This window comes from Papilio machaon, chromosome 4 (assembly GCF_912999745.1).
Source record: "Papilio machaon chromosome 4, ilPapMach1.1, whole genome shotgun sequence".
NCBI lineage: Eukaryota > Metazoa > Arthropoda > Insecta > Lepidoptera > Papilionidae > Papilio > Papilio machaon.
Window position 1 is genome coordinate 10,196,437 of NC_059989.1, and position 25,401 is coordinate 10,221,837.

Consider the following 25,401-nt stretch of genomic DNA (forward strand, 5'->3'; position numbering starts at 1 on the left):
GGATCTAGGAAAAAAAAAACAGCTACCACTCTTTGTCTAACAGTAATAACTTTTCTCATAATACGTAACTTTTTAATAGTATTAAACTAATTACATTCTAAATATGATGCCGAAACTAAAGTACAAAAATTATTTTTAAATCAAAGTTAATATGTCAAACTTTTACAGAGTTGAACAACAGCAGTCGTAGAACAAAATGACCGCAGCAATATCAATACTCGCGTACGGCCGCGAGGAGAACTTCGATAAGAATAAAAATTAATTACTCAGTTATATTAAAACATTACCTTGAACACAAAAGTTCTAATTAAGTAAACCTTTTTTACGGTAATTCAGCCAAAAAGGTAATTTAAGATTAAAAACAGTCAGCCTGATGTATATATACAAACATAATCTTTATAGGTAGGCTTTCTTAACTGAGAGCTAGATTTCTATGAAGCTCAATACAATGCGCCATGTTTGTGGGCAGCAAGCACGACAGCTATCCATGAATTATTTATTGCTTACTCTCTACAACAAGATTACTGCAGCGGGCGGCGCGCAAGTCGACGACCACTACAGTGTTTTCATATTGTAATAAACACTTTGGTCTTATCCTGAAGATGTTATCTGAGATGCATTATCATACTTACATTTGAGACACACTTATTTTATAACTGTAAAGTTATATTTTACACAAACATCGTCTTAGTGGTGAAGGTCCAACTCGGGTTTCCTCTGTTAATGATCTAATCAAGAAATTCTTTCACACGCGATCAGACACGCGCTAAACTTCCCCGTTGAGAACGTCGTGTGCTGCATTATGTATTATCTAATAGAGTCTTTAATGTCTGTATAAGCTTAACTTTCAATAAAGAGGTGTCGTGTAGAGATAAAGTGTTGCCAGCAACGACTATACTAGTTGTACCTTTGTTTACATCTCACTCTTTTGTTTTTTGAATGATTATATACAACAGCAGTGTGTCGACGTCGCCTGATCTCCGCCACATATGAACACGCACAACACCAGCGCATAATATATGCCTAAAGACATACCATGACCTGCTGTCATGCTTAAAGGTTTTCTATAGAGTTGTGTCATCAGCAACACAAATTGTGTTTTAATATTGTATTTGGAATATTTGTAAAACTAAATCATACTTCATACTATCATAATCTATATTTATAAAAGAAAGTCGTGTTAGTTACACTATTTATAACTAAAGAACGGCTGAATCGATTTGACTAAAAATTGGTGAGCAGGTAGCTTAGAACCAGGAAAATTTTTACCCCGTTTTCTATTTTTTATTCCGCGCGGACGGAGTCGCGGGTAAAAGCTAGTAATATGATAAATGTGAAATTTGGGATGGATAGATATTTATTACTATTACGTATCTCATCTCCAAAACGGCATTGCGGATTTCAATGAAATTTAGTACAGATGTATATAACATAGCCGGGAAGAACAGGCTACTTACTAAGTTTTTATTTAATCCCGCACAAACAAACTCGCAGGCAAAAACTTTAGGTAATAAATGGTAAAGTGGCAAAGGGTGGTAAGAAAAAAAAATAATGTCGATAGTAGATTACCAATTTAATTCTATTCAAATATTATGACATTCTGCGAATTTTTATTTACACGATATGTACATTTTTACAACAATATCTTTTATTAATGGTATACAAACGGTAAACTTATTAACTATGTGATAAAAATCTAACTACATTAATAAATTCATCGTTACAACCCTAGGCCGAAACTGTGCTCGTTATACTCGTCCCGAGTTACAATCACTCACATTTCCCACTCGGGTCCGCGAAAATTTATATACCAACAAAAACACTTGTAACTTTACAGCTAGGTGTGAATAGTTTTTCGACCTCGCGAGGCCACAATCGGATAGTCTTTACCAGTTTAATCGATGGACACGATGAGAGTATCCTCCTCGAGTACAGCACTCGAGGGCTCGCGACGAGGGCGAGAGGCCCGCACTCAGAGCCGCGAGTGCGACACGCCGTTGTGCGCTATGAGGGGCGTGAGAGTAGCAGGGGACGCCGCAGGGCGTGCCTCCAGCGCCAGCGCCTCGCTCGCCGCCGACCTCGACGTTACTGCGGTTGAGGCCTCAGAACGCGAGCCGGCTGGGCAGACCGCGCGTGCTGCGCCGCTCGCGCCGACGCCAGCTGTCAGTCCGCGCGTCTCCGCCGCGGCTCGCGCTTGCGCTCGAGCAGTCCCACCGCCCTTCTTCCTCGGTATCACACTGTTCTCCACGTGTAACGTGGCGTTCACGTCTTTTCCGGCAGCACAGGAGCACGCCTTCAGGAAGCTCTTCTTGAAGTTGTCCGACAGGAAGGCATACAGGATGGGATTCATGGCGGAGTTGCTGTAACTGAAACAAGCCGCCACCAGGAACACGGTGATGGTGATCCTGCTGGCGCACTCGGTGGGCGGTGAGTAGATCAGCGCCACCTGGAACGCCCAGTACGGCAGCCAGCACAGCACGTACACCGCTATCACCGTCAACACCAGCTTTGTTACTTTCCTGTGCGAGCGCTTCTTCTCCTTTGACTTATTTTTCGGACCAACGGTTTTCAGCTTGCGGATGACAAGGCAGTAGAAGATGAATATAAGAGTGAGGGGTGCAGCGAAGCCCAACGCGAAGGAGTAGAGTGTGAAGGAGGCCTGACCCTTGGCGAACTCGCGCTCGGGCCATACGATGTTGCACGAGAGCCCATTGTCGCTCTGTATCAGCGTGGTGTACATGAAGATGGGCGTCATGACAAGCGCGGAGGCGGTCCACGCGGCGGCAGACACGAGGCGCGACACGAAAGGCGTGCGCAGGCGCGGCGCGGCGATGGGGTGACACACCGCGATGTACCGGTCCGCGCTCATGATGCACAGGAAGATGCTGCTCGTGAACTGGTTGATGCCGGTCGATATCATATACGCCTTGCACATGAAGCGTCCGAACGGCCAAGAGCGCACCGACATCGTTATTATGAGAAAGGGGATCCCTATGAGGAAGCACTCGTCAGCAATGGCCAAATTGACGATGTACATGTTGGTGACGGTCTGCATCTTGGAGTAGCGCAGCACGACGTAGATAACGAGCGTGTTGCCCAGCAGACCGACGACGCACACGAGTGCGTACAACACCTGCGTCACCACGTACACGACGGGCAGGTTTATGTTGGGGCAGTTCTCGTAAGTGCCGTTCAACGTCGAGTTCTCGTCGAAGGAGTAATTGCTGTGGCCGTACATCTCCACTTCCTCGATCTCCATCTTGGCGATGTTTTTATTTCTTGAAATAAAATGTCTTCTTCCACTCGGCTTTACCTGAAAACAAAAAATCGTTATATTTTTTATTACTATGTATTTTTCTTACTTATTAGAACAAATACTAAGGCACAACAGGTCTGACCTTGTACTTTTGATCTTATTATTCTCTACCATAAGAGTAACAATTGCAATTGAGAAATTACTGTATTGCATTTCGGTCAGCTTCTTAGAAAAATAGCATAATATAATAAGTTACTAACTGAGCAAGTCATGTGAAGCAGATATGATTATCGTATTGCTTACATTGTACGAGCACGTAGCTACTAGCGACAGCCAGCGAGCAGCGCACAATATTTTCGCAAAACTTCATAAACAGCCATCTGAAACAATGCAAATACAATTATTTTCCACTAAATTTATTACAATATTACGCAAAAAATAAATTCTTTATCCATTCATTATTTTTTTTATTATATTAAATTTCTAGCAAGTTGCAAACAACATAAATGTTACACATTTTATATATATCGTATAATAATTATACCTATAATTCAGTATTCATTCAAAAATTTTACGAAAAACAATAACAATTATTTTATTGAATAATATTGCCGTGGAAATAATTATTGCATTGCAGCCAGTTGTTTATTCTACAGCTTTAAATATTAGTTGAAGATTGAAACAAAGGTGTAAATACTCGTACATGTTACAAATGTTATGTTGTTTCAGCGGCAATATAACATAAACCTGCTGAAACATTTGTGTAAAGTTTACAACAATTGTTATTTATGCAAGTTATTTTCAACGGAATATTCGAAAAATATTATTTTCATACAAAAAATAAAGTTTAAAGTTAAATTTTAGTTGAAATTTTTTTTACGCCCGAAATAAACAGCTCCTTTTATTCGTACATTGTGATTATAATGCTAAATGAACTGATGTAATTTGCACACAACTTCGTTGGCGCGAAATTAAAAAAATAACAAATTAGTAGCCTATGTGTTCTTCTAGACTGTGTTCTACGTTTATGCCAAATTTCAGTGAGATATGTTTAGAGATATGAGATGTGTTATGAGATACTCAAATCCTATTTAATTATAGTTTAAAAAATATAAACAATAATCATAGAACAGGTATCGCAGCCCGTACATATGTTGGCGCTCAACGCAACTCGGAACGAGTCTCGAAGCGTAGTCGTTTGTTTACGCTACGATGATTGGTGGCCGCCGAAATAGAACATTGTTTGGGCTCGAGTGAGAGCAACACATTTACGGCCTACATCAATATTCTATCTTGAACCATTTTTGCTTATCCGCATTATTTACAATTAAAATCTTAATCCACTTGACTCTTATTTAAAGGCTGTAAACATCGCTATAGAAAAAGTGATCTATCTTTTTGAGGTCGATCATTCGATCAATTTGTACTTTGATATTTGTGCTCTGTTTCAAATAAAGATGATCGATAATATTGGTTTCAGCCGAGGCAATTACAGCCCGAAGACAAAGGTTCAGTCGTCGCGCTCTATTGTATATTCTAAACCCGTCTGTTACAAGTTCTTGGAAAGCGTTTACTATGAGTCTTCTTAGTTGATAAAACAACTTTGTAAGAATATAATTTGTGAATAACAATAATGAATTTGATATGAATTTTTAAATGTACATGTAAAATATGTAAAATACTTCCTGTTAGTGTCAAACATAAATATTTAATTGCAGTTAACAATCGTGAGCATACTTCTTTTTTTTTAAATATATGTAATACCTGTAGGTATTACATATATTTTTTAAAATATATGTAATACCTGTAGGTATTACATATATTTTTTAAAATATATGTAATACCTGTAGGTATTACATATATTTTATAAAATATAAAAATACGCGAGCAATGATTGCAGGTAAATATATGCCAATAGGTGCCCAGGGTACATAATATATACGGAGACCGAACTCTTAAAAAAGATGTACCGTATATATTTAATAGTTTACCTGCATTCATTACGGATGAAAGTATCAAAGGGAAATTTAAAACAAAGCTCAAAAAATATTTATTACATGCATTGCCATAACTTCTTTTCTCATAACTGATTTCATTATACTTTCTTTAAATTTATTTTAATTTTAATTATCATACTTATCTAATTTTATTTTATATAAATTTAAATTTAAATGAAATTTAATTTAATTTTTAATTATCATACTAATCTAATTTTATATTATATCAATTTAAATTGAAATTAAATTTCTTGATCCCACAGTCGAATTAATTTATATAATTTTGTGGGACATAGTTCTATTTTAGGTTTTTTTATTGTATTGTAAATAAATAAATAAATAAATAATAAAATAAATAAATGTGCTTTTCATAATGCAAATGTACAAAAAACTGAAAAGGTCTTGTCTCGTTAATTAATGTTTTAATATAAAATATATACATAAATATAAAAAGTCTTTGTTAGGCGCGAAAAAATCACAAAAAGTTACTTTATCTTTATAAATGTGAGGTTACAAAGGTTTATAATGGCTTTAACTTCCCTTCACAGGCCGTTTTTCGTGGATACAACAAAGAAAAGCTTTGTATAGCATAATAAAAATTATCGCGATATTTTTTTAAACGCCTCAGCTTTTAAGCTTGGATTGAACGAAGATGAAAAGTGTTTAAGCAACAAGCGGCTAATGGTATACAATGTGTTTTATGGCCGCTTTTCATTATACCCTGTCCTGTTCATATCTTTGAATACGCTTAAAAAGCGAAGCGACCGCTGCCCATAAACATCCACAGATACGTTGCCTACTTTTAATCGACAGAGGAGGATACATCCGCTTGCTATGCGTCCCTTCGTCCATCAAATCCACTTCACCTTCTCATCCTTTCCGTATAAGAAAAAGATGTGGAGGGAATGTGGACTAAAATTAGGCCTCCGGCACCACACTCATCAGACGAAACGCGGAATTGCTTCCATTCGATGCCTGTCTTCTGTATGGTCGTGGTATTTCACCGATCGAATCAGCCCATTCGTGCACCCAACAAATATTGTTGCTGCGGGATCTACCACTGTTACTCTCTTCTCTGTTGCTTCACATCCGTCCTGTATGTCTTAAGTGTAGACGATCATTATAACGATGTGACCACACATTGATGGTGATGAACTGTCGAGTCATTATTATCGTACCGTATCGTTCACTCAGGACTTTAACGTATTTGGAATAGAAAAAATATTGTTATTTAAAATTCGCGTGTTGAGGATGCTCGTGTGATTTACGACCCTACTAATGTGATATAGGACGGAATATTTTTACAATATGATCTTAAGGTAACTTAAAATATCGTAGCGGAAAAACAAATTTATTAATTCCTAGTACAAACTGATTTAGGTATTATAACAATAGGCAGTGAACTGTTTGTATCAACAAATATCTTTGGTGACATTAATAAATGGACAGTCTGGTATACAGTCCGACGGAGCGGCGCGGGCGGTGTAAACGGCCTCCGCACTCCGCGCACTTCGCGCACTCTCGCGTGTCTTCTCACAATATATTTAGGATTTCGCTAATTTCATAAAGGTTTTGAACTTTCTATTTAATAACTTAAGTATTTTAACTACTATAGGCAATAAACAATAGAGTACAGCTTTAACAGTAAATACACAATAACACGGTATAATTTTGTTAATTTTTAATACATTCGTTTTTGAGAATATTATTGTTGTCTAAAAATAAATGTAATGTTTAAAAAATTACTAATCAACACCATATTTAACTTTTGTTTTGGATGCGTCTGTGTGAACATTAATGTGACGGTAAATAACAAAATTTTCCTCTTTTATTAAATGAATTTCCAAGATCAGAACAAGGAAAATGTGTTTACGTCGCTGCGCGTCCCGCTAGCGGCCTGGCCGGGCGGCATGGGGCGCGGAGGTCGTTGAACTCTCACCACGCGCCTAAAAGAATTTAAGAGTGTTTAGCAAATGTGGTAAGTGTAAATAGGAAAGAATCCTGTGACATTGTGGTTGGTGTTTGTAGTAAATAAACATGATTATAAACAAAAAGTTATGTTTATTACTTTGTTTATGCCGAGATCGAGACAATAATAGCTTTATTTAAAGAAACGAAAAAGGACTGGTCACACGTCAGTTCTAACTTTACTCGGGAAAACTAACGTCTATGGGCATTATTTCATTCTTTTTCTCAGTCACATTCCCAAGATATATTAAGAAGCCCATGCACTGAGCACCGCCATCGTCTACATGTCAAAGACTGGCAACAAAATATTGTATAAATTATTTTTTACCTGTGTGTTATACCTAAATTAGTGGAGATGCCGAGTATAACGTATGACTACGACCATTCTGGCAATACTGATACGACACAGAAAAATACCGAGTGATTACGGTTTTGAATGTTTTATCTGAGCGATTCCCGTCCCGCGCCAGCCGTCACTGCGAGCCGCCATGCCAGCCGCGCCGTATCTCCGCCTCGCAAGCACTTTCTGCGTATTAAAATGTGCCGACCCTTTACATTTACATTTTCCAACATTAATTACCTTTTGTGATTACTATGGTGATTATACTATACGCGTTTTTAAAATATGTGAGTATTTTTAAGGTAAAATTAAAGCAAATAATGTGCGTGGTATTACATACTCACAATAGTATAAATATCCACGAATACACTAACAACAATACTAACTCCTACTTATTTTAAATATCCGATATGTTTTTGCTCGTAAAATATAGTCGTAAAGAAAGCACTAAGGGCGAACACCACACAATTGCTAATGGCACACCACCCACACCATCTATTCGTTAATTAACTCAATTGTGTTATAGTCATATTACTTAATGTAGGTACACAACACTTTATTAATGTAATTTGTTTAAAAAGCATAAATGTTTAATTAGAGCTGTAAATATAAAGGCATTTTTCAGCCATGTATTCTTGCAATAAAGGTATACGCCGCATGCAGAGCGACCGCGCCCGCCGCCAGGTTCCACCGCGAACCCGATCCTCCTCTACCCTGTGTACTCCTTTACCCTTTTTACACAAATACAAAACCTAAAACGATTAGCTACAAGAGATTTTTAACAGTAAAAGACAATTCAAACACATAAACAAACAAACAATCAAATCTTTCCTCTTTATAATATTGGTATAAATCTTATTAATCTTACTAATATTATAAATGGGAATGTATAGATGGATGGATGGATGGATGTTTGTTTGAAGGTTAAAATTTGGCATAGATGTAGAACATAGTCTGAAAGAACACATAGGCTACCAATTAGTGGGTCTAATTTTAGTCTTCTTTTTCTTTCCACCCTATTAATATAAGGAAAGGGGAAGTTGATTTCATGGAGGAGGGGACGCATATGAAGGGGAAAGATTCTCTTACTGTGGGTCCCATCCTCCGTCGATTAAAGGTAAGCAACGCGTCTGCAATTGAGGATGTCTATGGGCATCGGATACACGCGCAACTACAACAATAACATTTATTACTAACTGTTGATAACACATTTTTAAATTATACTAACAACAAAATTCATCAGGAACTTGTGATTCGTTCCCGGCGCGGCGCGGTGTTGGCATTTTGCCACACGTAATAACTAATATCCTTTTTTTTTCTTTTAATAAACTATTTTATATCTATACGACTACATTCAAAATATAACGCGGCTCTACCTGTACCGGCTGTGACAGTTAAGTACTTTTGTTTCCTTGTTGATTCATTGTTATCGTACCTATATCGATCAGATTCTAGTATAGCTAATAGACATAAGTGGCAGAATAAGAAAATAAAATTGTTCAAATGCAAAATTTTGTTTTTCGACGAATGTGGAAATAACACAAAAATAAAGTTAAATTCAAAAGAATTTATGAATTCCTAAACCACCGCCATAACAATTACACGAAATCAACTCTCCGCGCCTCCGCCCGTGCACCGTCCGCGTCCGACCGCGGCGGCACATCATGCATAATAAATTAAGATGTTTTTGCACCAACCATTCTATTACTCAATTCAACAAAGCTGCCCGTGCGTTGGAAATGGACACGTAAACTGACCACTGACACAAAACAAATAATATAACTAAACAATCATAAGATGAAAAGTGTTTAAGACTGTCTTCGAAAGAGTCTGGCTTTTAACCAGACCTGGTTTTAGTTACTTGATATCAGAATCAATTACGGCTTCAAAACCACGTAGAATTGAATGACGTAGAAAAAAAAATTTTTGTAACAACAACAGAACACTGATGAAAATATTTGCTCAGACACAAGTTACTTACTTATTTCAAAATCTTGTGTAAATATTCAACTTGAACTATACGAAAGTTTCATTCAGTTCACATAAAGAAAATGTTTGCGTAACAATGTTATATTAGCTTTGGTAATGTTGGAGAAAGTGGCGGCGGCCCGCGCCCTTGTGCTCGGCTCCTTAGGCCCACGGTACTTAAGACTTGAACCGAACTGCGGACGTCTGCCCGTTAACTGTCCCGCGGTAGGTTTTGATGCTCGCAGATCACAGAGTGCAATGGTATTCCTTCAGGGAACTTTTTTTACCAAGATTTTAACGCTTCGTTTATCGAACCAGAGGGCGCCACGAGGCCAATGTAGCCAATATTAACGAAAATAGGAAGTCATTTTTGGAGACTCATAAACATTTTATCGTACGATCAGTAAATAATCTGTCCGATGTCCATCTCTGAGTATCGATCGGAGACGTCATAGCGAATGAAATTCCAAAGAGCGCCCGCGTCAGCGGATCTCTGAGCGCCGCTGATTTATTCTAGACTTTCGGGTGTCGGCTGTCTGTAGGCGGCCGCTCAACAAATTAATGAAGATTTATTCCTGTAGCTCAAAATAACTTAGCAAACTAAAAGTATTTCAAACTTTGGAGAGATATGAATTTGTTGTGAAATTATGAAAACAATGTAAACGGTATAAATATCTCCTCATAATGTAAGCGCAATGAGCAAAAACTGCAACGCATCTGCGATTCCTCTGGTATTGCAGATGTCCATGGGCGTCGATGAACACCTTGGTGTTCCCGCTGCTCGTATGCCCCCTTCTCTTATAAAAAAAGAACTAAATAAGCGAGAAATCCCTATAAGCGAGCGTCATCCCAACATCTGGTCCTGACTTTTTAACCCCTAAAATCTCTGTAAGAGAGAAGTGGAGACCTGTATAAGCGAGAGTGGCGGCCTTCAATTTTTTTGCATAGATCTCGATAAGTGAGACTGCTACGTATCTATACCTGTATAACTGAGAGTTGAGCGTACGTTACGTCTATAAGTAACAAAAACTATATTTGTGTTTGTTCTGCGCATTTGCTGTTTAATTTATTAAACCCCTATAAGTGATAATTTCAGTTCCTGTACTTTCATAAACGACAAACGACGACTTACTTGTGACACAAAACTTACGACCGCCCCTGGCTCGCGGCCGCGCTTTACGTTTACGAACCAAACTCGGACAACAAAGTACTTATTGCAATATAGGTAGCCAACAAGTCTGCTTACAATTTTAACTAAACTATGAAGAGGTATTTAATTAGTTAAAGTTAATAAGTCTAAGTACTTAGTATATCTATTAAGCGAGGCCGTAAAGTTGAGTATAGGATTCTTCTCTGTAAGCGTAGGCGTAGCACCGACCACCGACCACAGACCGACAAACAACTGGGCCCGTTAGTTATTCTGTTTTAACTCAATTTAAACTATAAATTCGTTAGCGGCCGTGGCGTACGCGGACACTGATTGATTGTTGTGGAAGCGCTAAGGCGGGGCCCCGGAGCACCGCGCGACGACGAGTTCATAACCGCCAAAAACCCCCGCCTTATCAAAATAACAGCCAATTTAGGCCACATCTTAAATATCATGAATTTAACTTTCGACATTTGAATAAACAAATATCTTCAAAACTTTATCAGTGGTAGAGCAAGCAACATCATCTGTTGCAGGAATTTGTCGGCTCGTCCGGTGAAATACCACGACCACACTGAATCAATTTCGTCCCATGAGTGTGCCCATCGGAAATCTAATTTTGATCCTCTTCCCCTTCACATCCTTTGCTTGAAAGGAAGATGAAATGGGGATCTGGATTTGACATTTGAAAGGAAAATATCCTCTTTCTGTCGATTCCCTCCTCTGTCGATCAAAGGTAGGTTTAGGAGCGGTCGGTTGGATATTTTGACGAATTTAGGTGACCGCTTGCTCGTTTGCCACCTTGTAATAAAAAATCTAACTTTTCATTGTACCTATAATAATATTTCTAATAAGTGCTTGAAAGAAGTGCAACCTGAGATAGAATATAAGAATAGTAAACATTGGTCACATCCGCTAGGTTATTGAGCTTGAGTCAATTAAGTTCACGTGTAGTGTGTACTGTTATAGGGTGTAACGTATTGCAAGGTGTACAATGTCGGTATAGGCGAGGTTTCAGAAGTGTCGCGGACAGGTCATCGCTCGCGGCGCGGCCGACAACCCCGTGCGTCGCAGCACTCCCTTTCTGCACCCCACTGTGCCGTACACTTGGCAAACAAACAATAAAATGCAACGGTGTGCATAACATCGTTTGTTTTTCTCCGATGCAATTATATGCCATAACTTGTTTCCTACGCCCCGTCACTACTAACACGTTAGTAGCTATGATGGAATCTATGACTCAGCTAGGATAAGCCTTAGAAGTCATCTACAGTGGCTACTCCTATGCGATATGCAGTAAGTTATTTCGCGCGCCGCGGAGGCCAACATAACAAATCAAAATTTCCGCATCAATCGTCGCTCGCCGCGTGGAACATAAATATTGTTTGAATTATCGTTTTCTTTTGTTTATTGCGAGGCGTAGAATTTTTTTCTGAAATGAAACACCCGGACATGTAGCAGTAAAATTATATAAATAATCGAGTCAAACATTCATAACAGCACTTCTCGGCGACAAAAGGTTACAATGTTTTATTCATGGCGCGCTCATCGTGTGAGCATTGTGCGCGGCGCGGCGCGAGGCTGAATGCTGCGTGCTCCAGCTCTATTCGCCATACATTTCGCGTCGCGCAGCACGCGGGCCCTCGCCTCTGTTTACAGTTCCCGCTACACTACCGTCTGTAACGTGTACGTTCTTTGACGTAGTCATTTACGTTGTTGGTATTCAATGTCATCTAAAAAAATATTCTGAATATGATGAATGGCTAAGAGAATACACAGTGAGAATGTTGGTCTAGATAAGTATCGCGTCCATGCTCACTTTATTGTAAAATACAAAAGTGTAAGTTACTCTCGTAATGATAATTTAGATTAACCCTTTATTACTTAAAACAACTAGAAGAATGTAGATATAAAACTACATAGATATGTATGTAATGTAAAAAAATAATGTAATAACATAAAAATATAACAATTATACTGTTAATAACATACACGTGTCATTTAATGAGCTGTAAAGTAAAATAAAAACATAATTTAAAAAGAACGATCTGACAAAGAAATTTATATGTAAACTGAGAAATTATCATCCCACAATGAGACACGAGTCACAAGTTTTGTGAAATTGATGTATCACGTTGTCAACGAGAGAGACAAATGGCGACAGGATCAAGACTTAAGCCGATGTTTTGCAAACGATATTTTTTCTGAAGACATTACCAAATTATATTTACTGGTATTCGTATGAAAATTAACACATATTGCTGGGTTTATTTCATAATTGATAAATAGTTGGAAGTACTTTTGTGATAAATATTCTGTGCTCTTTATAAACATTGAAGTAAGAAAGATGTAGGCTACAAACAATGAATGTTTTGCTTCAGAACACACGTAAAACATTATTAACATAATATTTGCCTTAACATAATATATGAGATTTAAGAAGGGGCGGGTCCTATTTATAGAGATGCCTATTTTTTATTTAGATTTATTTTTATTCTGCATTCACATTTTTATCGAGAATGTTAGACTTACTTTTTACTTTGTCGTGTAGCACAACTGAGCTGAACATTGAATTTGTTGCATGACGTCTGACTTTAATAATGTTTTGTCGTAATATACGGCTCGCGGCCAAATCCAATGGGGAAGGGATTTGCGGGTTTATTGCTAAAATTATTGCCGACACTAAAGATTTTATTTTGCCAGAATTGCTTGATAAATCAAAATACACATGACGCGCCGTTTTCAACAACATCGACTTAATTTCATACAAAAATATTATTTGGAATGCTTTAATTTCGCTGCAGTGGCAATAAATCTGTTTCATGTGAAATGTTATAAATATTTACCACATCACTTAATTAGTTATTAATGAAAATAATATAAACATATATATGAAGGCTAAAAATACACGTTTTAATATGTTACGTTATGGAAATGCGCATCTTCAGTGGTTATTTATCATCATTATGTCCGTGCGGAGCAACAGCTGAGGAGTACAGAGCAGTACTCATAGTTCTCATAAAGAATACACCTTTGTCTTGTTGAAAACTTTTACATTTTTTTAAGGTAATCTTAAGGTTATCCTCTTTCATGTTCACACGTTTTATATTAATATAAAAAATTACTATCTAAAAATTATCATTGTGCAATGGCAGCCCCTGACGAACCTTAATCGTTCCATTCTTTTTGCCACATAAATTAAAATGTTTTAAGGTACCTCTGTAAACACGTAAAGATGTCATAAATCATGTCAATGCTGACGACGTAATGTAGACGTTAAAAGTACCGGCAGATTCTCTGTGTTAACAGCTCTCCTGCGATGTTTGTTAGCGAAGTATCCGCGTGACGCACGCGCCGCCGCCACATTGTGCGACAATCAGCAGCGCACGTTACAACCCGCTGGGTTAATATGTTATCCTCCAAGACGTTAACGTCATATTAATTGTTACAAGTCGCCAGAATTACGGTCAAGACGTTTTCCCGAAACATTACACTCGCAAGCTTTAAGAATTTCGTAAATACGAAACGATGCGACTCGCTCGTAAATTACGTTTAAGAGATAGTAATTGTTGAAGTCGAGTCTGAAATGAGGTTATTTTCCCTCGTTAACTTTATTACTACTGGAACTTTTTCAACTCTTTCTCTTTATTTTTTTATTAAAATTAAAATCTGAGGAGATTAAAATGAATGCAAAAGTCATTTTGAGGACATTTTAAGACGCACTTTCTGATCCTATTCTTTCTAAGAAGGTTCTCACAGCATATTAATGATTTGTTGTTCTTAATTTGATTTCGACAATTACATATTTAATAGTCTCTGTGAATTGGATTGTTGAAAGTTAGACAACTCTTTCTGAACTGTAACTTTCCTTAATAAAATATTAGATATTTTTTTTTATTTTCAACGTTTACACGCGAGCTAGTTAGGTTGCAGTAATCAGCGTCCAACTACGTGGGACAAACGAAGAGATAGACAAACATTGTATTACTATTATCATTAGAGAGACGCGTGGCGTATGTTTGCACAATATGCCTACAATTGTTCATAATAACATGCATGTGCACACACACACATAAGCACTGTACCACGGAACTCTCCACTGTTGTTATAATTTAATCCGAGAATTTCCCAGACAATGCGTCCTGTTTGCTTCGCAAGCAAACTTAGTGCTCACACGTTTATCATTTTATTGCGTTGCGCTTCTTGTAAACAACCAGGTGCAGTCATAAAGGAGCGCGTGGTCGGTGACTTGCGACACAAGAAGCTATATTTTTGCCTCGTGTTTTGGTTTTTTAAAGGTAAAAATTACTCGTACTCCTACGGTTTGTGCCAATTACAAATAGTAGTATAATGCTTCGAGTCCCCACAGCTCCGCCATGTTTCATATCAAACAGTATTATAATCAAAAACATCTTGAAACTCTTTTGAAGTTGAACTAATCAAAGGCTGAATTTATAATAAGTCGTACTCAGGTTTTCATAAAGCTATCGTTTCCCAATTCTAACAAAATTGATAAGTGTTTCCGGCGTTTCCCTGTAGGTTCAAATAAAATGTCAGGAAGAAGCGTCCAAAACACGAAGAACCGGCTTTTGTAAAGGTATTTGTTTAGTAAATTTATTTGCCTATCAGAATATTCGCTAACTTTATTATGGCTCGGCGAAGGCTTTTTGTCTGCATAATGCAGACAACGGACAGCTGAAGACGTCAGAGTAAGTTTTCGGAACCTTATTTTTTAACCATAAAGTACTACTGTATGTGAAGCTAATAAATCACTTGGAAACTAAATAACGACTTCAGAACAAATACATTTTACAACAACTTCTCACACTTTATTCAAAATTTTATTTTCCTTCATAGTTTCCCCGCTCCCTGCGCCCCGCGTCCCTCGCCCCTACTCGGGCCTCAATAAGGAAGTAAACCTTAATTAACCGTGAAACAAAAATACTCCGCACCGCACCATGTTCCCTTAACTACCGCCATTACTATGATTTATTTTCTCGAATATTTCTCATAAACTTTTTCCACAAATTTAGCAACAAAATAGTGAAAGTGAAGCTATAGCATTCCCAAGTGTAGGTTTAGTTTCTCTAGTTGTGAGCCAGCGCTAGTAGTCAGATAATACCTAAATTAAATTTCTCTATATGTTTAATAATGTCCAGGTCAACGAGACGGATATGAGGTAGAAAGTGTCGATGGTCGTAGCACCGACCATGACATGTAGTGCCCTTTTACTTTGATACGCGCTTTACCTAACAGTTTGCAGATAAAAATAGCCGCAATGCTCTCAACTACCAGGCCGCCTGTGCAAAGAGCACTGCTGCTGGAAATACTAGGAGATTTGAAACATTTTCCACTCTAATAATAAAATCATGACATCACCTACATATCTTTACATAGAGAGACCAACATCCGGAAAAACGAGAGCAATAGAATGGTGATCCTAAGTAACAAGCGTGCATAAATGCCCACACGTGTCAGTCTGTCTGCCCATGTCATGTCAGACTGAAATAAGATGGGTAAGGGATATCGGTACGATGACTTCGCAAAGGATTATCTATAAGTCTGCAATCAATAACTTCCGTATACCTCATTTGCATACGTTGGGTATCCATGTATTAATGCAAATTCTGAGAGGGCACCTCTCTAATCCATCGCTGCGGGCTGTAACAACGCTGTGAATACCATGACCACGCCGTGTGGAACCTGTTCTCATAATATATTTATTTTGTTAGAATGCATTATAATTTTTCTTACAGCAGCACGGCGACCGAGCTACCGCCGATCTGATATCACCGAGGTCGATATATTAAGTTAACAAAAGATCAGACTTGCGTAACAATGCAAATACATTTATCAATTCAAATATATAAGTGGGGCGATTTTTGTCGAGTCAATTAATCTCGCTGAGCGGGAAGGCGCGCGGGGCGATGCGGGGGGGGGGCGCGGGCCGGGACATACGTACCATTAATTCAACTAAGATCCCCGCCAATAAAATAGCTGAGATGTAACAAATAAGCCGCCGCGGCTTGGCAGCAGCCGGGCGCTCTCTGAACGCATATTTCCGTAATTACTTGTCGTTGCAAAGTTTCTGTGATTCCACTTTTGCTTGTTTAAAATAATGATCAAGTCGCTTATCATTATTGAAATTGTTTTGATCATCATTTTAACAACAACACGTAAAATTATTTATCTATTTATATTGTAGAAGCTAGTAGTAGTAGTAGCTAGTTGTTAGGAATCGGGTCAAAAGTCTCCAGATGAAAAACGAGAACCGAACGCGGTAAAAGACTGATTACTTCTTGTATATAAAAGTCTTCGTTAGACTACTTGCAGTACTGTACTCGTAGCTCATAATATATCATTTTGTGTTATACTGGCACCGCAGCTGCTCTGTTGACGCGATCCTTTTACTTTATAGCTTTTGTAAAATTTACGGAACGTGACTAAACACGTGTCTGAACGTTTAATTTATATATTTTATGTGTACCATATTCTTATAGACTATAGACACCTTTAATAAACAGAGTAGAGGATGTTCGGAACCTAGACGTTACGCGAAATTACTACCATTTAACGCCTGTCTTCTGTATGGTCGTGCTATTGCACCGTCCGAGCGGCCATTCGGGCGGCCATTGACATCGACGTGAGCGAGTGTAGTATGGAGTTAATTAAACGTCAACAAAAATACGCCCTCGCCGTCCCCCCATGCCGAAGATATTTCTTTTATCTCACACAAAATATATTAGTTAATATTTACTTTGTGTTAGCCGATTTCTTTGACGAAGTACTACAACCACATTGCCAACGTTATTTGTGAGAGCAATCATCGGAGTGTCAATAATTACCTCACTACTCAATACTTCTATTTAAGTCTCGTCCTTGGAATGAAGCTTTCTGAGATAGGTTCGTTAGGTTTGCTTTTATTATAACTGTAATCAGAACTAAAACATATTAAAATATTATGTATGCCTATGCCTTGTCAAAATTTCACACCCAATTATTGATTATATTTAACGAAAACAGATGAAATATGACCGCCGACTATTTGTAGAACACGTATCTAGTTCCACAAATAATGATTGGCAAACCGTGCACATCCATCACCTTCACATTTGTAGCGAAGGTTGGACTCGAAATACAGCGCCAGCAGCGAGAAGAAGGCGGGCGCAAGCACCGCGCCGCGCTGTTCACGGCCTGTCGTCTAATGCCCGAATTTGACTCACATTTATATGGATTCAAATTACATTTTACTTTTGTCACCATTTATATTATCATCCCCTTACGCTGCCTTTGCGGAATCGTTATTTGTTTTCTCAATGTGCATGGATTTAGTGAGTGTTCTTCGGATCCTTCACAGTTGTGTTGCATCCAACGATACATTCTTACAATAGACAAATTCCCGCTAAATATATTACTGAGCTAAATATTTGAACTAGATAAAGAAAATTCCCCATTCATACAACAAACGATAACATAGGAATCGTATCTACGTAATGTTTAATTATTCAATTAAGTTGTGGGCACAGTGCGCGACGGGCACAGCGAGCAGGCGCGGGCGCGGGCGCGGGCGGGGGCCGGCTTATCTCTTGTCGTTGCCGATACGCGATACGCTAAGCCGCCCTCTCCAGCCGCACGCGTGTAATTAACAGACACAACTTATTATCTTATCGCGTGCCCGACGCCGGCCGCGCCGACTAGACAGCGCCCGCGCTCTGCATGCTCTGCCATCCCGACAAGCAAGAAGGCAACAAAGAACTCTATCGACATAAACATTCACTTGTTGCAATATTTAGCTGGACATGGGTTAGCTTGTTGATTTATAATTGAGGTAACAATTGAGAAACAGACAGTTATTTCTGCAACAATTAGCATATCATCAAAAGTAAATAAGGAGACTTACAGGAAAATAAATCATCTTTAAACTGTCATTATATTTGTTACGCACAATACATATTTTGACGTCCGCGAATAATTAGAGAGTTTTAATACAATTAAAGTATTATGTCTATCATTATAGACGTAAAACAAAAGCTCTAGAGGTTGCATTTTCAGTGCACGTGTAACGGAGTGCCGTGGCGAAGGGACGAGGGGCACAGGGCATGACATCGCCAGAGGGCGCGCCGCCGCCACCGCCTGTGTTGTGGTTATCGAACTCTCTACATGCATTTATCTTTCGCCGCTACATTGAAAAAGTCACACCTGCCGGTTATTTGTTTTACCACCTTTTTAATGAAAGCAACAAAATTTTCAAAGAGATTTAAATTTCGTACAAAATAATCCACCTCCCCGGGAAGAGATCTACCCCTAGCACAGCGTGTAACATAACTGTTGTCATCAGGAAGAAAAAAACTGTCACTAAGCATTATTCACTCTGAATAAACATCGACCTATCAACTCTAAATCTTACTTTGTTTCTGAACGCTTCAGTGTTTTGTTTACAAGCAACATTTTTAAAAACATCCGCTGCACTGACTCGACGAATAAAACTATATAAATTATCTTTGTAAAGTTATTCTGTTTACCGACATAATTCCTATGTGTCCCGCACAATTACTTACCATAAAACGTGCGGAGAAGTAAACAGATTCAGCTCCGATACGATATTCAAAGAAGGTACTCCATTATAATGCGAACGTAAACCTCGTCAAGTCGGCACTACGCGGCGCGGCGGCACAACGAGCGCTTGAGCATTCATGAATACACTGAGGCGGGATATTTGTGTCCTCGTTGATGCATTTGTCCGATTACTGTTTACAACGACACATTTTATTGTTGTGTAATTCTTTTGTTATGTTTGTATTTTAGTGCAATTTGTTCGATTTTGATCCAAATCTACTTACAAAGTTGCCGTTAAATTTATTTCACATTAACTAGCTGAATTGTTAAATTGCAAAAACACTAAGTCCAAAATATATCACGACTTGGAGATTCGATACAAGCGCCGTGTGCAAGACCGACGCGCATAATTGGTCAGACAAGACAATTACAATATAACAAAGTAAAGCAAACCTCTCAAATCGTAGAAACACAGGTTTGGCCCGTTTAAAACATAATAAAGAGAAAAGTGAATGCGGCTGGTGGAAGGCACACAGGTGTAAACGGTTGTAATCTATAAAAAAAACTAGATAAGGGCGGAGGGAAGACGCGACATCGTCCCGTCACCGTCGGCGCGTCGCATCGTAAAACGAACGAGCCCAGCGCGCTTTACGGCCGCCCCGAGTACACGCTGTAATTAACTTATATAGAAACGGCTAAAACACTCACGTATATATATCCGGTGTCGTCACCGACTAGTTTCGAGCCCTACGGGGGCTCTTCATCAGGGTGAGTGGGATTGGTATTATTTCGCGGACGCGGCCCGTCGCTCACTGCGCGCCTGCGCTCTTAGGGCGCGTCTTGAGGGGGCGGGGGGCGCGGGGTGCGCCGGCGTCGTTGACGAGGTTGATACCAAAGCAGTGTTGGTGTTGTTATTAGCGTTTCCGGGGGCACAAAATGTACTGATTATATCCACAATATCGTCTTCAGCACTGTTGATGTTGTGTCGCGCCGCGTTCATTAAGACGGGTTCCCATGTACGCGGCAGAGCCCACCCCTTGTCTCTGTTGAAATACCGCTTGTAATACGCTGTAATTACCCCGCCCAAAGCACACTCTAATGAATACTAATTAAAATGATCTAGCTTAAATACACATTTAATTACAAGATTATAGCTTGAACATAATGGTTATCAGATTTCCTTTCCCTAAATCTTTAAACTAAATTTATTCTCAGCAAAGAAGAATTTCTTTACCAATTTGTAATAATTTTACATCGCAAAAAGACTTTGCCTAAGCCTACGTTCCCAAACACATATTTTTGTCACTGTTTAATACTACTTTCATACTGTGCTGAGTACAGAGGACCATCGGCTGCGCGCCGTTCGGCTCTGGCGGCGGCGGACGGCGACGTAACGTAGTTTTCATCTGGTTGAAGTTGGACAAAGCTTTACCGCGCAGCGGAGGACGCTTTCGTTTTTGTCACTTTTTATGATTTTGAGCAGATAACTACGACAGACGAGGAATACGCCGTTCAATCAGTGTTATTTTCGAAGGTGTTAATGAAAAAGAAAATTATTTGGTTTAACTGAATATGGTACTGACTGAGTATGAATTTGTTTCAGACATTTTGTATAACAAATTTATTAAAAAACTGATATTTCTGCAAAAAAATCATTACAACTAACTTTCCACATTTCTGTTTACGTTTATGGTTGCTTTAGATCGCAAAGAAGTGAGTGACATGTTTTTTTTTTGTAAATTTGGTCGCTCAGCAAATGGTAAGCCGTTAGTTTGTCGGCGCAGCGATCACTCTACATCGCCGCGCTATAAACAGGTGAGCACAAATGAAAAGTGTCTGTGGAATGGTGCGGCGCGGCTCGGGGCAAAGCAGGCCAACACAAACAAACTATACCTCAAATAGAAGCTCCTCGAACATTAAACGAACTTTGTATTTTTTGATATCTGCTTATTTTGTTACATTTTATTCACGAATTATTTGTAATCGGTGCGTATCGAAGAAATCTTTTTATGTATATTACGTTGACAGAAATTATTATATCTTTGCCATTTTATTTTGGGACGCTAAAATTCTCTTCGATTTGTTGACTCACTTAAAATTAAGATGAATTAATTTCAATGATATGCTTCCTGGGTAACTCTTTTTTGCAAAAATAAGGATCTTAAACTGCAATTGACTTATTGCAAAGTTACGACTAGTGTGTCGACTCCGTTCGGTAGTTTACTAAATGTCGCCTCGCATCGACAACAGCGTACGTCTCGTTACGTCACAAAGTAAATACTTTGGGAGCATTACATTTCTAAATAGGAATAAAAGTTATCAAATATTCTTATTTTTATAACTTATTATTATACCTTCTACACAAAAACTATAAAAATTGGTATTACTCATTTACTAGATAATTCCATTTTCCTCAAAAATGGACAACGATCGTAGATCGCCTTTTAAATAATCTTAACAAAACTAAAAAATCGTTTTTTACTAATTATGGAAACATTACTTTCGGGCAGACAGGCACTCAGATAGACAGGAACGCTTCTGAGTCGACTTCAGTTAACTTATCAAACAATGTCATCACGTGTTCGTTAAAATGACGCAACTCTTTACACGCAGATAAATGGCTGTCGAGATTAGCCCCGCCCTCGCCTCGCCATCGCCAAATGTTGTGTCGGTAATGCCGCGATATTTTGCATTAATTTGAACATAAAATATTGTTATCAGTTGGCATTGCTCGTTGAGTTGAGCGATTTAATAATTCAAATATTTCGCCTACCTACAGACGCCGAGGTACTTTCGTTAAATAATTTGGATTTGAATTATTTTCACCCAAATTAATGTGCTATGATAATGTTAGTTAGACATTCTTGTTGCATGTCGTGTAAATAAGAACGCGGGAGCACACCGGAGAGGATCGTACTGAAAGTGTTTTGAGAGCACACATATATTCAAACTCTGTTGATATTTCTGCTTTTCCTATTAAAAAAAATCAATAATCAAAATATTGTAGAGTTTTAACACATTTCAATTTATATTTCATATTCTCTAAATTTTAGTTTCTTATACTCAAATACGAACTTATATGTCACTATGGTAAAGAGTACCGCCATGGTGTTTGAGGCACGGGGCGCGGGGTCGCGGGGATGTGGGGGTCACACAAAAATTGGCCTGCGATCGTTTCATTTCAATTAAAATCTCTGGTTTTCAATACGGGTAGTGACAAAAGTATTGTAATTTGCACGAATTGATTATTGCTTCCAAGTGAAAATGCTCTACATTTTCTCTGTTATAAAAGTAAAAATAGTTAGTGTTTACAGAAAAAAATACATACCTATATTCTTTTATATGTTGAGAAGTTATTATCGGTTATGAGGCGTAATGTGTAATGTTGAATTAATTGAATTCCTTGATTTCAATTATGTGGGAACTTTACTATATCGTTCACGATTCCAATTCAGCGAATTTTCATTTGAATGTAAATACTTGTGAGTCACATTTCGACCTCCATACAGTCAACGTAGGTATTGATAATTTTTGGCACAAGGAGTTTTTTTTTGGCCTTTGATAAGAAGCTCTTCCGCTACAAGAAGAGTCTGACGTCAGCAGACGGCAGCGCACGAGTCTCGCAACGAGCGCATATGTAGCCGACCTTGCAGAATCGCTTAATTTTCTTTGCTATTTAATTGGCCTCCTTTTACTTGATCAAATACGCTGGAACTCGTACGTTTTTGTTGCTCATGAATCCTTCGAGCCGTAATAAAGTGTTCATTAGTACGCGTCGAAACAAAACTCGACAACAAAGTTTATTTATCACAAAGGCTTTGCAATACATAATAAACAAAATTGTTGCATATTACTAACGATTGTTTCATGTAAGTAAATATCAACTATTTTATATATCCTTATGACTCACAGCGAAAAATACTGTTTATCAAGTCTGTGTGATCGAATACTGTACAAAATAGTCCCGTTTGTGTCTCGGTGGCACACTGCGCGATTTGGCTACGGACAATTTTGCCTAGTTTCCCATAACCTAGATTTTAGCATTCACCACAGATAATACTAAAAACCTGACAGCGCACCGAAATCATTTACCTAAAGAAGTACACGAGAGCATTTTCTGTTGCCTCAGTTGCCAAATTTCCTAACCTTTCTAGACATGTAATTCAAAATAAAATCTTTGCAAAATACGATCCTGAATCTACCTAATACTTAGAACAGTTTATTCGGCGTGTTTTATGTGAAGAAAATTTTAACATTACAATGCTAAGTTCGTGTACTTAATCTCTTATAGTAATTGTGCCAGTTTGCGCCATAAACGACGATTTTTTTAAGGCAGCGCTATGCCATCCCGTTTTTCTCCCCAGGCGTGGTTGTTGTCACTTACCCCCGCTGCTTCTACAGCTACATCATACAGTACAAACGACATAACCTTCTGATTGACCAAATCATTGCTATCAAAATATAAGTAAAATATCCGATACATTGTTGTTATAAATTGAACTTTAATGTTTAACGTAGAACAGTGTAATATTTCTCTAATAAATGTTTAAGTATTTAATGGGAATACCCATTCAGCTCATATCAGTACAAAAATGATAAATAATGAATTCACATTTGTGCGTGTTTTCGCAACCGGCGTGAAATTTAACCGCTGATAAAACACGGTTACACTCCGCTCAAAACCAAACAGACTAAATACCGCTTTGATAATATTCAATGTAGCATCTGGCCGTGAAGGCCTTGCGGTTGTATTTAATATAGGTGAAGGTTTTGATCTGTAAAGTAGTGTAGCCTTTTCTTTAACTTGAAAATATTCTAGATGAAAATGGTCGCTCACAGTTACATATTTTTTCACATGATAAAAGGCCAAACGAGATGTGGGATCCTTAATTTGTAACCGGAGGAATCACAGATACGTTGCCAGTTTTTAAGGTAAAGGATCGCTCGCTTCTTAAGGAATCCTAAGTCGTAAAGATTTGGATATATCGCTGAAGGGTTATATGGGCCAGAAAGATTAGTTCAATCCAGTAAGCCGGCATACAACGTATGTAGGCTAACTTATTTTCCAGCAATAACTGCGATTATTTAAAGGAAAAGACAGGCTAAGCATTTATGAAATTAGTTGAAAATAGAATTTTAAATTATATTTTCAACAATACCATTTTATAGTTGGATGTATAACGTGTGTATATTATAAACAGATCTCCTACTAATTTTATTTACAAAATTCCATACAATTCAAGCTTTTGTTGGTCAATAAGGTTCATAGTTGTAATAGATTCTAAACGATTTAAATAAAAAATAAAAATTAGATTTCATACAACTTTTCAAAAGTATGTACTTACTTGAATTTTCTCCAACGAAATATCGCGATGATCACAAAGATTTTTAAAATTACATAGCTTGGTAACTAACTATAATATGAAATCACTAAAACAGAAATCCAAACCCGATGTGAACACGAAGTGTGCGAATAAAGTTTCTCGATCGGCCGGGAGAAAGACACGTGCAGCAGAGACGAGCGCGGCGCGCGAACTGACTGCCTGGTGCCCGCAGCCATCGCTGATAACCTGGCAGACGTCGGCAAGTAGCGGTGTAGCACCGTAGCGGCGTAGCGACGTAGGCCCTCTACGATTGAGCCGCAGTGATAACACCTCACGGATCATTCAAATTCAAATTTCTTTATTTTCGGACAACAGAAATAAGTGTCATTGCTCAAAAAAATAAATACGCAATAAAGGGTACATAGAGGTAGAGTGTGTACAGTTTTCACGTGTTAAATAGTCACACTAAGTCTTAAATCATTTATATTTTTTAATAACATTTATTTTTTAAACATTAGCCTAATTTAGTTTTTGACGTTTATTTTATTGGAACAAACGTAAATTCGATAGTTATTCTATTAAATAAACTAGTTTAAATATGTTGTGGTGTGTAAATTATGATACAGTAAAGTTAATTTTTTCACTTGTCCCTACTTTGTTGCTACTTTGTGAAGGCTGTATGCCTATAAGACCTTTATGTTATAGGTTGCGGTTGAAACCCGCATCGTACTTTAGTGTTCCTAGTGTTAATGGGATGTTGTTAAGTAGAGATAATATTCGGGTAAGGTTTAAGATTGATTCACAAAACTGTTTCGTGTCTAACATTATTAAGACTTACAATTTAA

General features: G+C 38.1%; 1 protein-coding gene across 1 annotated transcript; it reads right to left on the minus strand.

Annotated features, from left to right (window-relative positions):
- Positions 1-1,605: 1,605 nt before the first annotated feature.
- Positions 1,606-24,754, minus strand: LOC106716281 (somatostatin receptor type 2). The gene is made up of 3 exons (XM_014509764.2): positions 24,578-24,754; positions 3,560-3,636; positions 1,606-3,313 (listed from the first exon to the last, which is right to left on the minus strand). The coding sequence occupies exon 3, from the start codon at positions 3,257-3,259 to the stop codon at positions 1,973-1,975; it is 1,287 nt and encodes a 428-aa protein (XP_014365250.1). The 5' UTR covers positions 3,260-3,313; positions 3,560-3,636; positions 24,578-24,754; the 3' UTR covers positions 1,606-1,972.
- Positions 24,755-25,401: the final 647 nt, after the last annotated feature.